Consider the following 14,537-nt stretch of genomic DNA (forward strand, 5'->3'; position numbering starts at 1 on the left):
GTTCGGTTGTGTATGCTTTCTTCTTCCAGATGCTGGTGTATAATCTCACCAAATATACGTGATTTATTGAAGGTTTTAGTTTTGCTAGTCCATGCAAAGTGAATATGTAAGGACAATAATATGAATGTAGTACAAAACAAATTCAGAGCACTCCTTTGCTAGGCAAATTGGTTTGCTAAATCCTCCAAATTTACACATCATACTACTGCCAGGACTGACCTGTGCCCTGACTGTAACTTGGAAACCAAGCTCTGATCTGACGTGCAGCTCTGCAAATTCGTGTCATAAATGGGTAATTGCATTTATTGTTATTAAAAACTAGTAAAACCTGCATGTCGCGAACAGCATGAGGGCCACCAAGATGCCCAAGCCTGGACAAAGTCAGATTAAAATAAAAGAAGGTGAGGAGGTGGGGGACAGGATCGCAAAGGCTTTTTCTCGGCTTTTTTTCTTTTTTTCTTCCCTTCCCCGAAACAGCCCTTCGCGCTGACGACACCAGCAACCAGCCCGCCCGCCCCGCAGCGACCCCCGCAGCCCCAGCCCGCGGCAGCGCCCCAGCCCCGCCGGGCGGCGCCGGGCCGGGCCGGGCCGCACCTGGGCCGGCCCCAGCCCCGTCCCCGCCTCCGCCGCCGCTACAAAAGCGGCCGCCAGAGCCCTCGCAGCGCTCGCCGCCGCGCAGCCTCCGCGGGCAGCGGGAGCCTCGCTGGGCCCCCGCGCATGGGGGGCCGCCCCGGACATGCCCTTCTCCCCGCCGCCGGCGCCGCTCGGCTTCGCTCTCCTGCTGCTGGCGGCCGCGGGAAGGTCTCTCCCCGTGAGGCGGGTGAGTGCCGCGGCGGGGCCGGCTTGCGCGGCCGCGCCGAGTGGCTGTGGCCGCTCGGGAGCCTGCCCTGCCCGGCGGGGCTCCCCGTCGCTGCCCGGCCCGGCGGCCCGAGGTTATTCGGCCGGCCCCGTCAGCGCCGGGGCGGAGGCCGCTCCGCGGAGCGGGAGGCGGGCGGACTGCGGGACATGGGGTGCGCTTCGAGGGCGAGTTAGAAGTTAAGCCCGTTACTTTTTGGGTGCCCACGCCAACGCTTGCAGCGGAACAAGGGGCCGCGGGGTCGGTGCGCGGAGGCGTTCCGCGGGTGGGCCGATGTGCGGCTCCAGCCCCCGTCGCGTGCGCCCCCGTGGGGGGCCCTGGGGGGAGAGTTTGGGTTTAAGGCGAACGGAGGGGAGGAAAGAAGCGGAGACGCTGCTAGTGCGAGGACGTTGCCCTCGAGGTAGCGCTTCCCCCCCTCACCCGCAGGCAATAACGCGCTCGCTTGTCACGTCAAACAAATCCGGTGCCGTGGGAAAAACAGAGCGGGGTCGCGGCGGTGGATCGGAGAGCGGCCTGGGAGGGGGAGCGAGCCGGCCGGGACGCGGTGGGAGCCGGGGGGAAACCCCTCTGCTGAAACGGAGCAGGGGACGACGGGCAGGAGCTGCCGAGCTCTGCCGCGGGCGGCTCGCCTCGGGGCTGCCTCCCCGAAGCGCCGGGCGAATTACTCCGAGGCTTCCTCCGGCAGCGGCCAGGTGAGGCAAGCGGGGCCGTTGGGTTTTCCTCTTCTTTCGCGGGAGCCGCGGGCGCGGCGGCTGGCAGCGCTGCCCGGCGGTGCGGAGGAGGAGCGCGGAGCGCCAGGCTGGGGAGGAGCCGCTCGGGCGGGAGCGGCAGCGCGCACGCGGGGCGAGGGCGGGAAAACAAAGTGTAGTTTGTCGTGAAGAGCAACGGGAGGGGGTGGGAAGAGGGAGCGGGGGAGGGAAGGGGTGATGGGCAGAGAAGGCTGATTGCGGTCTGGTGGGGTTGGGGACAGAGAGAGACGAGAGACTGGCGAGAGGGCGGAGGTGACAGGAGGGCTGCTACTGTAGGGAGAGCGAGGGCAGACTCGAAGCCGAGGTTGTGGGCTGCAGAGGCGAAGGAAGGGGCAGTGAAAGTGACGATGGACCAGGCTTACTGTCTGTGCAGCTTCTTGCTCAAAGTTTTCGAGGTTACTGGGTTATACAGAACAGCACTAAGGTGCTCTGGTTAGTTCCCAACTAGGTCTAAGTCTGTAGGGTTGTCTTAGGTATTGGCTTCTAGGTTTTTTTTGGTGGTTTTGTTTTTCCTTGTCATGGACATCAGGCCCTTAAAGGAGCAACAGGCACAAGTTGCATCAGGGAAAATTCCAGTCAGGAAAATCTCGTGAAGATGTTCAAATACTGAAACGGGGGCTCAGAGAGAGGCTGGGGAGCCTCCATCTGTGGAGGCGTTCGTTATTTGCAGAAGGCACTGAGCAGCTTGAGCTTGTACCACTGAGCAAACTAATGATGGGGCTGCTAGAAGCAGAGAAGCAACGTGAAGTATCTTTCCTAGCAAAGGGTTCTCCTTTAGCTGGATGCAGAACTGGGGGGAGGTGAGAAGAAAGAGGCTTCTCTGGTCTCAACACTATGATTGCCCTTTGACTTGAGTCTTGCAATAAAATGAGTACTTTTATAGCCTCTTCAGACACTAGAGGGTCTTATCTGACAACTTGTCTAGTGCAGTGATTGTGCTGTATGCTGAGAAAATGTACAAAATACTCTGCTCAATCCTAAGTATACAAAAGCAGGGGACTCTTGCTGTCAGGAGTCTTTTCTCAGGTTTAGTTCAGAATAGTGTTAAAGGTAATATTTAAAGTAAACTGAAAATAGCACTGCTTAGGCAGTAGTGGATGGTTAAATCTAGGTGGTTACAATCAGCTGAAAGGTCTTTTGGTTTAAATGGGCAAGACAGGTGTGAGAGGCAGGTGGAGGATTTGATAGGGAGTTGGGGGAGGAAGTATTTTATTGGTGCTGTGACTACTGTTTTACTTTGACCTTCTCTCTCTCTCCTGCCCAACCCCTCAAACAAGTGAGAAAGGGGAGAGGGAGAAGAGGAAGCTGAGAAGGTACCTAGAAGGGAGAAAAAATTAAGTTCAGAGTTTTTATTTGAGGTGGTGCTGCTTACTTGCCATCATCTTAAATGCAGGGTGACTGGAAATTGCTTAATAAGTGTCTAGATCTTCCTTCCTGCATTGGGGGTAGTAAAATGACCAAGAGCTGGGAGCCCATGGCTGCAGTGCAGAATCTTATTACTAATGACAGGCCTGTGGCCTTTCCCTGCTTGGCCTTGAGCAGCAATGTCCTGCTGCTGACAGAGCTGACGCACAGCTGGCTACACACACACTATGTAGTACTTGTGCTCAAAGGTTTGATAAGATAATCTTGAGGAAAGTGGTTTAAATGTCAGTGAAGAGCAGCCAGGAGCTGTGCCACAGTTCTTAACTGGGGGTTCTGTTCTTCAAACTACCCCAGTGCTTTTGTGCCACAGACTAAAATGTGAATAATACAGGCTCCTGGGTGGAAGTACAAACAGCTGAATTCAGTGGAAAAGTTACAGATCTTTTGCTCTCCTCAGCTCTTATTTCTAAAGTGCTCTTGTAGAATAGAAAAGTACTTGCATCAATATCAACACTAATTAGAGCATATGGGTATGTTATTAGTGCTCTCAATTACTATTGTGTTATTCAGGCTTATTTAGATATAGTTGCTAGTCTGGTCTCCAAAGCAGCAGTCAGCATGACTTCTTAGGTTGCAGGTGTTAGGGGTGCATATAGTTACTGCTACTTGCTCAGCCTTCTGAAGCCTGCCATGGCTTATTCTAGTTCTGCAGCATCTGCTTCTTTAACCATGGGTATCTAGGGTCAGGTATTTGTCTCTGAGAGTGCTAGCTTTGAATCCTGATAAGCCATGATGAAAAGATGCAATGTGAGGGGGTGGTTTCGAATGCCTCATTAGTCTGCTGTACTCTGCCCTTGACGGCACAGAGGTCCCTGTGTGTTTGAATGTCCCAGCACAGGCTTGCAGGACCATGCCTCTTTTGACTTCTTGTCTTCGGTTGCATGCCCTAACGCTGAGAGAACTGAACCTGTCCTGTAGATTTGTGTTCCTTAGAAATCACTAGGGTAGGAAAATGGCTATAGAGCTTGGCTGAAAAACAAATAGAAAAGTGACCTGGAAACTAGTGACTCCATGCAGAAGCAAGGCTTGGATGGCATCTTGATTAGTTGGGTCTTCACCTGGGCAAAACCTCCTCCGTACTTAGGTTGGCTGGTAGTTCTGCGTTATTCTTTTTCTTTCTCCATTTTCTGCTCCCAAAAGCTTGCATGGAGCTGGTTTTCTTGTTGCCTGCACTCTGGAAATCAAAATGTGCTAGAGAAGTCTCAGGAGCACGTACTGGCAGTGGTATAGAAAGCAGTGGAGAAAAGGATGAAGAGACAAGGTCTGACACTGTGCCACCTTGCTGTAATTATTATCAACAGATACTTGGCTGGCTTGTAGGTAATGGGCTCCTTTCCCAGGAATATGGCCAGGTTCTTCAAAACTTAACATTTGCAGGCCACTTAAATTCATGACTATATTAATATGGTGTAAAACTTTAAATTGCTTAATAGTATAATTGTCTAAATTAATACAGATTAAATTGGCATCCCCAATGACTAACACCTTTATGTATTCATTCAGATAATAATGTGGTTTTTGTTGTTTGCTTTTTTAGAAACAACTCTAATTTTCTAGAAACCGTGTAAAGCTAGTGACATGTGTGCTATAAAACCAGATGCCCTAACACAGCAAATCTGATTATACATGGTAGAAAGAAGATAATTAAGATAATTAATTACTTTTTATAATGGGGGGGGTGTGTGTGGAGGAGGGGAAACTTTTCAGCTTAAGGAGCCGAGGATATCGGATCTCCAAGGGCCAAAGGAGAGAACTGTATTTCACACAGCAGAACAATGACTTGGCCCTTCATATTGCTTTAAAGCTGTGATGTTAGTGAAACAGTTACCAAAGTTAGTGAAACAGTTAGCAAATCTTTCTACCTCTCCCCATATTTCTAGTGCCATTACTGCACCCCCCCACACCAAACTAGGCAGCAGTATGAAAGAGTTTGGACAAAAGTATTTGAGGCAAAGTGTTGGCAGATACAGCTGGGCATGGAAGGGCATATTTCATGGCTGTATCGGCAGTGAAGCATGTGTAGTTCTCTTTGTGAGAAGAAAAACTCATATTCTCACAGTGGCGGAGGTGGAGCTTTGCATAACTAAAACTCCTGCCCTCCAAAAGTTGTATCTTTGTAGCTGCAATAAAGTTCAGTGAAACTGGGCCTGATATACAAAGCATAAACAGTTGTCTGCTGGCTGTCAAAGAGATTTTTAAAGGTCTTGTATCATATCCTGTTTCTGTTAGCCTGTCGAACTAAATTGAGCTTTAATTAGCTGCGTTGATTGATCGCCAGTTACTTGAGAGGACAAACCAGGAGGAGCTGTTATCTCTGAAATCACAGGGCCTTCGCTAGTTTATAACTTGGAGCAGTCCTTTGGGAAACTGATTGTTTCCTTCTGCAATGCCGTAGTGAAATGGAAGCTACTATCTTTGCGTTTGGCTTCTTTCATTAAAAGCTTTTGTATTTCTTTCTCTGTGGCAAACCAGTGTATGTACTGCCACCAAGGCTGTCTGCTCAAGTTTCCTTGGCGCAGTGCATCAGTTCTATTCGTTTGTGTCTTAACAAAAGTAAGTTTACACAATAGCAGGTATGTCTTTGCTATGGAAAAAAGTTGTCTGCTCAGTAGATAAGAGAGCTTCTATTTAAGCTTACAATGTTCTTTTCTTGTGAGGCTGAATTAAATATCGTGCAGGAACTCCTTTAATTAAATCAAATCTTCCTAACCTAGCTACCCAAGAAAAGACTGAGTTTAACGCTTGCATCCAGTGCTTCCCATCAGAAGGGGGATAGGGTAAACAGTATCAAGGGATCTTGAGCTTGCTAAATGGAAGCTATCCCCTTAAATGTCATAGTTCTATACAAAATGCAGCAAATTTGAACTTATGATAGGTGAATATACGTTTGCTGCTGGTGCCTGAATACTGTTCTTTGATGCCTCTTTTTGTTCAGTATTGGAAACTGGTATTTATAAATTGCAACCACACTGGCCTGTGATCTGCTGCATTCTAGTGATCCTTTGGTGTGAATGTGGAGGAGCTTATGATACATGTGTCTATCTTCACAGGTAGGAGATGAATATCCAGGCAAAGTTGCAGCAGCAGCATTTGTGGTTCGTAAGCATAAGCGTGGAAAGCCTTCCTCTTCCACTGCTGAAGGAAAGTAGATGACTCTACTCTTACTGCCATGAATGTGGACCCATGCAAAGGGAAGCTCCCTGCAGTTTTATCGGGACTTCAGTAAGCCTTACAGTGTTCCTGGGATAGTGTGGCAGATCTTTGTGGAGGAGAACATGAGTGGATTTCTACCAGTTATCTTCCCCTTAATCTTAATGGTCTTATCTTCTTAAAGAAACAAGCAATAACCCCTGCCCTCTGATGTACGTGAAGGAATTGATACAGCTTGCTAAGTGCAGACGTGATAGCATATGAATCTCTTTTCCCAATGCTTATGTGAAAACCTTGTGAGCAATCCCCTGCCCCAGGTTCAAGTATGGCTTCTTAATAGTCTCATAAATACTGCAGCTACGTATAGAATCAACACAGGCTTAATTTAATTGGATGAACAATTAAAAAATAGTAACTTGGTAGAGGAAATTGTAGCTTACGCTGTTGGAAAAGAGTAGTTCCTTCAGCTGGTCATTTTACTGACTAAATGTTGTTGCTGTTTCACTATAATTGATTGTTAATGGATTGCTGTCTTAGTGCAGTCTGGTATTGACTGCTATTTTTCTTGCAATTGATTGCATTTCATTGTTAGTTCACCCCCTTGCCATCTTTTTCCTAAATTGTTTTATGCTGGCTTTCCCAATTACTGTATTTTTCTGTCTTGCGGTCCTCTGAGCTCATCTGCATTCTCCTATTCTGTTCTTGTCTTGTCCCACTTATGCACATGCCCTGCCACTCTCCCAATGCCGCCTTTGATGCCTTCAGGACCACTTTTGAAACTTGCGTTCTTGTCTTGATGTGTAGTTTTAGCTGTTGTTTGCTGCTGCCCTTTTCCTTGCTCTGTTGCTACTCCTGTGCACTCTCTGCTGCACTATGGGAGAAGTTCAGGAAAGCGAACCTGCTTTCTGATTGTTCCTTGGAAGTAGCTAAAGAGTCAAGATCTGTTTGGAAGAACCTTCTGCAAATGTTAGAGGATGAACTCCTTGAGCACAGTTGAGAAGCTTGTGGCTCTTTTGGTGTCCTGCCTTCTTCACTACCTCCTGTTTCCTTAAAGGACAAGTGAGTATGAGTTAGCTTGTTGTCTAAATTTTGTTATACTTGGGGCATATTGTCTGCTCACCCACTCATGCCTCTTACTATTCTTGCTCTCTAAGACTTGTGTTTCTGACTAGGACGTTTTGGTAACCCCTCTGACATCTGCAGTTCTGGTGCTGCTCAGCACGTCAGTCTGAAAACTGAGCCGTGCTAAAAGGCCTAGCATCAGGTAAACCAAAGCACTTCTGTGACAAGCCTAAGGGAAAAGCTGGAGGGGAAACAGTGCTCTTGTACGTATCCTTCTCTGCATGGGAAGAACGGTGGTCACCGAGACTTTTGCATTGAGTACATCTCTGGTGCTTGGCAGAAGCTTATGAACAGTCCTCCTACACCAGAGCATGTTTTTGTGGCAGCATGAGTAGTTTAGACTGTGACTTGCTCTTACGTGTGGACAAGCCAAATGCAGACAAGAAGCTCAGCTACCAGAAGAGCTGCCTCCCGAGTGCTCTGGCTCTGTTCATAATGGTATTTCTCTGGTGCTTTGAAAGGTGGTCCAGCTACTTGTGAGCATGTCTTATGTGTGGAAGCAAGTTGAGGAATAGCAGCTGAGGAAAAAACCCTCGTAAAATGAGTGTAATTGGACTGCGTGACTATGTAAAGTGTGACTGGGGGGAATAACGGAGGGATGGCAAGTAGATGACTTCTCAGCTGCAGCAAGTGAGACTCAGTCCTCTAAGAATCTCTTAGAGAAAATAAATCGGAGGATTACCTTGTTACCTTGATGGGTGTCAAAACCTGCCTTCACCTTCAAAAAAACAAAACCAAAAAACCATGCTAATATGGAACTGACCTTCCATAGCATTGTAGAACATCCATTTTTTTTCTTTGAAGTTTGCTGTCACCGTTTAGGGCATTAGGAGGATAGTAGGTGAGAGGGTATGGTATGTCCCCGCAATTGCAGAGGTCTCATCACCAAATCTTTTATTTTTTCAAGATGACATATTCGGCTTTTAATGGAGAGAAGAAAGGACAAAGGGTCTGTGCTCAATTAGATGGGGAGACTGTTTTTAAGTTGTTAGATTTGAGGCCACATATGCACAAAGCGTATGAGAAAGTATTTGATGTGCATGTTAGCAGGAGCCTTGGTGGATGTGGCTAAAGATTGTATTCTATGCTGCAGTTTATCTCTAAAGCCCCATCTTTGGGGAGGGGTTCAGACATTAGACTAGCTTTCTCTTGACTTTTGTCTCGTATCCTTCTGTGATATTAGTCTCTTAGCTTTTTGTCGAGTGGAGGATAAACTCTAGGCACGGCGTGCCATGTGTGCTGTCAGCAACCCAGCAGATTTTTTTGCTCCCTCCTGTAAAGGAGACTAACTCAGAACTATTGCAGATAAAGTAATGGCGGAAGCCTTGCTCCCTTTGGAGGGTGTTTCTGGTCTAGTTTTCTGCTTCTGCCCATGCCTGGTAGAAATTCTGAAGTACGGGGTTAATGTAACTACTAAGCTGTGGTGTGAAAAAATAGTAATTATTGCCTTTCAAACCTTCTGGGAGAGACTGACATGCTGATATCCATGGGCTTCTATCATAAGATTCATTTCCTGACATGCACAGACTCCTGGCAATGCAGTAGCCTCTTCATAAATTTTCTTCAAGATGGAAATTGATGACTTTGTTTGCTCCTCTGACATGCATAAGTGCTGTACAGAAGCTGCTGAAGAGCTGCTGTAAGACATTTTGACATACAGAAAGGGTTGGGTGTACAGAAGCATTGACAAGCATCAGGTGTCCTCCTTTATGATGGATTGGATGGGGGAAACCAGGAAACTTTCAAAAGACTTGGTTTATAAGTTACAGAATGCTTTATTCAAGTTACTACTTTATGAAATGAATTAATTTACTCATCCCGATTTGATATTTGTCGTTGTTCAGACTCAGTTAGAGTGAGCCCCTTGGGAGCTGGAGTAGGGTGGCAGGGCAAGGTACCTGTCTGCTTTGGGAAGTCCAGAAGCCTGTTGCCTTTATGGCTGGCTGTGACTCGTCTACAGACTGGTCATTGTGCTGAGGAGTTTTGTACACAGAAATCCAAATTCTGTGCCTTTGGGACAGGGTGAGAATCTAGGCATCAGCGCTTGAATTTTTCACTCTGTTTCAGTGGGTGAAATTGAGTAGGAAGTGCGAAGTTTGAAGGGAACACCAACATCTAGGGAAGGTAACAGCCTGCCTCATATGCCCTAATATCACTAGAGGTGCTACTGCTGTTGTGGAAAGAGCCAAACCCTAGAAAAAACCCTATACTTCCATATAAGTCACCTTTAGAAGTGTTGCAGCTATTGGTACAACTGTGCATGGGTTACAAATAAGAGAGATGGCCCTGTATCACTGGATCAATGATATTCAGTTAGGTCAATCCCCATTTTCCTCCTTCAGTCCATTCCTCCCAAATAAAAATATTCTGCTGTACAAAGCTAGCTATACAGAACGAATGAAGCTTTTAGTTTTTATCCCTTGAGATGGGAAAATTAAAGGTATAGTATTTGATCTGAATTATTTGAAATAGCTATTGGTCTTTGCTTTTGTCAGATGCTGTGGTGTCCTCTAATCTATTGCCCTTTTCACTACCATTTCTTAATGAGGAAAAATTCATCAAGTACCATTTGAAATGCATCACTCTAAGAATAACAAAAAGATCCTATTCCTTTTAAACTCAGTGATACTGCAAGCAGAGTACACTGGGAAAAAAGGAAAAAAAGACAGGAAGCTATTATAGGCTGTTTACAGTGACACTGCACAGTTATAAATTGCACATCAAATACATCTCAATTTATTTGTAGTGGACTTCTTTCAAAAAGACCCAAATCCTTAATATGTATGACTTCTCTAAATGAAATATGCACACAGAGGTGGTATGGAAGACATTCAGGTATAAAGGTGGTCAGAAGGTATTTCAGAAAACTAAATTGCAACACATTTAGTGTTGTGATAGATACATTTTAAGCCTAGATCTCAGCACTCCTGTCTGTTAGTTGAATTTAGCTAAAAGTTGTCACAGGAAGCTTTTCAAAAAACTGCATCCAGTCTCATTCAGCTTAGCTCCCTATGGACTTCCAAGGGGCAGCTATTGTTAGTTAAAGGATAAAGTTGCATTAGAAGATATCTTTAGAATAATTCAGTATGCTCTGAATTTGTTCATTGCTCTTTGGGGATTAAGACACCTCGTGGTAATGAATGAGGCTATTAAAGCTTTCTAGAATAAAACTGTTTCTATTAGTAATGAGACATAAGGATAAAAGAATGTTAGCTTTATAGTTTGAACTCTTAACTTAATGGCCTTGCAATAGTGGAGATGGTTGTAAATTGCAGGAAACAAAGCAGGAGTTTGAAACTGCATTTCTTGATTTCTTACTTGTTTTGATGTCTAAGCTACACTGGTGTCTCAGGGCTGGAATCACAGAATGGCTGAGGTTGGAAGGAGCCTCTGGAGGTCATCTGGTCCAACCTCCCTGCCCAAGCAGGGCCACCTAGAGCTGGCCCTGTGATGGAAAAAATTATTTATTTACTTGTGTTATAAGATAGCGTTCATGCTGATGGGTCATGGAGCAGCCAAAGAGCTCTGTATTTCCTAATCTGTTTTCCTACTTCCTTGCTGCTTATGGTAAATGAGAGTTGGGACATCCTCTAACGATTCAAGGAAGCTTGCATCTTGCTCCTCAGTCCTACCTTCTCTCACACTCCGCCACCCTTCATCCTTCTTAATTAACTAGGAACTGAGTTTACATGTGATATTTCACCATTCAAAACTTTTTTCCAGATGCAAAGGTCTAATAAATATTCCTGCAGTAGACTTATTATTACCTGATTGGACTCAAATAGACCTTTACGTGATTGCACCAGCAATGAAACAACATATGAGTAGGGAAATGGGCAATTGATTACACGGATTAATCTCTTCCCCTACATATTCATTCTAGAGGAAGCTGTTACAGTTGTAGACTGTTAGTTTTCTGTAAAAGAAGCCTTGAGTTAGTGCAGCTTTCACTACTTCTGCTCAGTTTTGGCAAAAGGGTGTCACAGGCTTTCCAAATGTGAACAGCAGTCTCTTGTTTGGACATTTATGGTGATCTTCCAGGATGCTATTTCTTTTCCCAGAAGGAAGATAATACAGAGGGGTTTTTAGTGGGTTTTTGTTGTTGTTGTTGTTGTTTTGTTTGTATTTGGGGTTTTTTGTTGGGGGGGGTGTATTGTGGGGAAACTCTTTCAAAACCTGTTCAGGATAAAATGTTTCTCGTTTTCAACAGAAAACTGAAATTTCTGTGTGGGGATGGGTGGGAAGTACATGTTTTCAGCTACAAAAAGTAGTTGGGGCCCTCTTTGGGGACCAGGCTCTGACTTCTGTACATGGGAAAGGAAAGAGGAGATGATGGGCAACAAACTGTCCACGTTGTTGTTGTAGTCATGGTTAGTCTGAGCAATCGAGGGACGTGTGCCATCCAAGGCAGTGGTTGTTGGTGCAAGGAATCTGGCCAAACTGAAACCTGTGGCTCGTTCGCAAGCTGTTGCTCTTTGTTAGAGTTTTCTTTTTATCTTACGTAGTGCCTGTGCTTGCAGATAAAGGCTTTCTTCTAGGAATAGGGAGTGGAATAGTCAGGTGCGAAAAGAAACAGAGGTGGCTCAAGATTTATGTTAAATGTGTCTGTGTGGCCCCTGTGCAAGTCTGGTGGAACATCTTGTGGCTGATAGATGACAAGAAATGTCCAGGTTTGGGCTTGGGGTGTGTCTGCCTTTTTTTTTCCTTGACTGTCTTGCACAGCAAGATTTAAATTTGCAAACTTTTAATATCTTAATCTCTCTGTTTTAGGGAGATTGAGTTAGGTGATTAACATTCCTGTGGGCATATGTTTTAATTATTGAATAAGGAAATGGGTTACAGTGTTGTCTTGCATTTTGCATAGAAAGTAGGAGCGGTTGTCACTAAAATAACTTATTAAAATAGCAAGGTAGGATGACCACATGTGCATGTTGCTATAATCCATGCAGTAAGATGACACCTTCCAAATACCTGTTTTGGAGAGTGGTAGTGATGAGCTTTCTTCTGTGTGCACTTAATTTTTCAAGTCTGTGTGCTTGTATGCTAATATGATAGGTGCCTTGGAAATATCTAACATGATAGGTGCCTTGGAAATATCTAACATGATAGGTGCCTTGGAAATATCTAACATGATAGGTGCCTTGGAAATATCTAACATGATAGGTGCCTTGGAAAATACAGGAAGTAGCAGAGTACGAATCCCTTTTCATCTTGAGTCAGGGTTGAAGGGCTATGTTTTTCTGAAAATGTTCTCAGTTCCTGTATAATTGATTGTGGGGGGAGGAGGGGTTACAGCTGCACAGTAGACATCTTAATCAATGAGACTATTTGCACTGTTAAACAGTATACTCTACAGAGCCAGGCACTTAAACTAAGCTGTCAGTCAGTGCTACGCATACTACTTAAGGAGCTTAAAGGCTGTAATATTGAGAGAACAAAGCTAACGTAAACATCCTTTATAGTTCATGAGGTTAACTTTCTACTTGCCCAAGCTTTCAATAATTAGTTTCCTTCATGTCTGTCCCTTGTATTGCCCCTTGCTTGTAGAGTTCTCCTCGGGTTCAGCAACTTGGTTCACAGCCTGGCTTTAATCTTTCCTGTGTGCTGTCCCCTGTTGTCTTTGAAAATACCCTATAGTTTTTGTTCAACAGAAAGACTCACAGTCCTCTTTAATCTTGGCTTTGTCATTCGGTCTGAGCTGCTTGGCATAATGCTTAAATAAAGCTTTAAAGAAAACTTGTACATTCAAGTAATTCATGAATATGCCTGTACTTCAGAGAAGGGGAGGGGGAGAGAGCCTGTGTACTGGCTGATCAAGAGAAACTAAATTTCCCGTTGGTGTGCTCGAAAGAACTTGCATAAAAATCCCGAATTCCAAATACTTTCTCTTGTCCCCAAACTACATCTGAGATGATGATCTTTATGTTGATGCTACTTTATGGCCTCTGAAGTTTTTTTTGGTTTGTTTTTAATTTATAGCTGTTCTTATTCTTCCCTTTTTCCCCTATTTTTGTCATGCTGGAAATATTTGGAGCAAAATCAAGCTCTGGAAACAAACAGATTTATTACACCGTTCAAAGTGTCTGTATCCTGCTCAATGCACAGCTGGGATCAGCACAGAAGAAAAGTGTTTCTTGAAAGGCAGCATGGGCAGCAGGCTATGTCACTGGGAAATGAGAAGATAATTTCATAGCAAATTTGTAGCAAGCTTGGAACACTGTCAAGTATGGCATGACAGGCAGCCGACGTGGAAATATTCAACTTCCAATACCATTGTGAGCAACTGCTTTGTGCTTATTTTGCAATGTTTGTCTTTTATTTAGTCTTATGATCCACACTGGAAAATAAACTATTTGAACAGTTGGGAATGGAAAGTGTCAGCCTACTTTTGTCTTGACTAAATCACTTTCTCTTTAGCCTTCTTTTCCCTCTCATCTGTCTTTTCCTCCACCCCGGCGCCTTCTGAAGTTTTTGACTATTTCTGGTCCAAGTAATCTGACAAGAGAAATGTTCTGTGGGTTAGTGTCCTTTCCATTAAAAGTTTTGGTAGAAACAAAGCAGACGAGCTGGCCAGTGTGCTGTGCGTTTGTCCGGTTGCCCAAGCTGTTTATCTAATGGGCTCCTCCAGGGAGCCTGTCCCAGCTCTGGCCAGAGCTGTCGTTCTGTCCTCCATATAGTGAGTTACTGCCTTTTTCGGTTGTGTTGTTTCTTTCCTTGAATTCCATAAAATGGACACTTCTGAACAATTCCAGTTAAGACTGAGGTTTTGGGGATTTCTTTTTTTTTTTTTTTCCTTCCCCCTGAAACACTTGTTTATGTAGTGATCAGCCTAGTGAAATCCTGTACTTAACTGGAGCCTTGCTAAGTTGTAGTGATGAGCATTGGTGTTTCTTTTGTTTTTGAAAAGCTAATAAAAATGCCCTTTTTCTTTTTTTTTTTTAAACACTATATAGCTAAATGAGTCTTCATACTGGAGATAGGAAGTGCAAAGGATGAAGCTTCAATTGTTTCATGACTTGCTTATTTTAATAATTGGAAACTGTTGTGTAAAGGATGTTGAGAGAGGTTTGCGTGCACAAAGACTTATTCACAGGATCTGAATAAATCTTGGTTGCCATAAAGGAGGAGTATGCACCTTACAGTGACCTGAACAGAAGCTATACTTGCAGGTTATTGGAGCACAAGGTTTTTCATGTACCTGCCATCTCTAGCCTGATTTTTGGCTGTGAGCTTTA

General features: G+C 44.7%; 1 protein-coding gene across 1 annotated transcript in view; it reads left to right on the plus strand.

The window, feature by feature from the left end:
- Window positions 1-736: 736 nt before the first annotated feature.
- The window catches only part of GLP1R (glucagon like peptide 1 receptor), an 87,729-nt gene continuing 73,928 nt past the window's right edge, over window positions 737-14,537 (plus strand). Inside the window, exon 1 of the mRNA XM_075497410.1 lies at window positions 737-820. Coding sequence (XP_075353525.1) covers window positions 737-820 — 84 coding nt within the window. The remainder of the gene's footprint in view (window positions 821-14,537) is intronic.

The sequence above is a fragment of the Mycteria americana genome, chromosome 3, assembly GCF_035582795.1.
Source record: "Mycteria americana isolate JAX WOST 10 ecotype Jacksonville Zoo and Gardens chromosome 3, USCA_MyAme_1.0, whole genome shotgun sequence".
NCBI lineage: Eukaryota > Metazoa > Chordata > Aves > Ciconiiformes > Ciconiidae > Mycteria > Mycteria americana.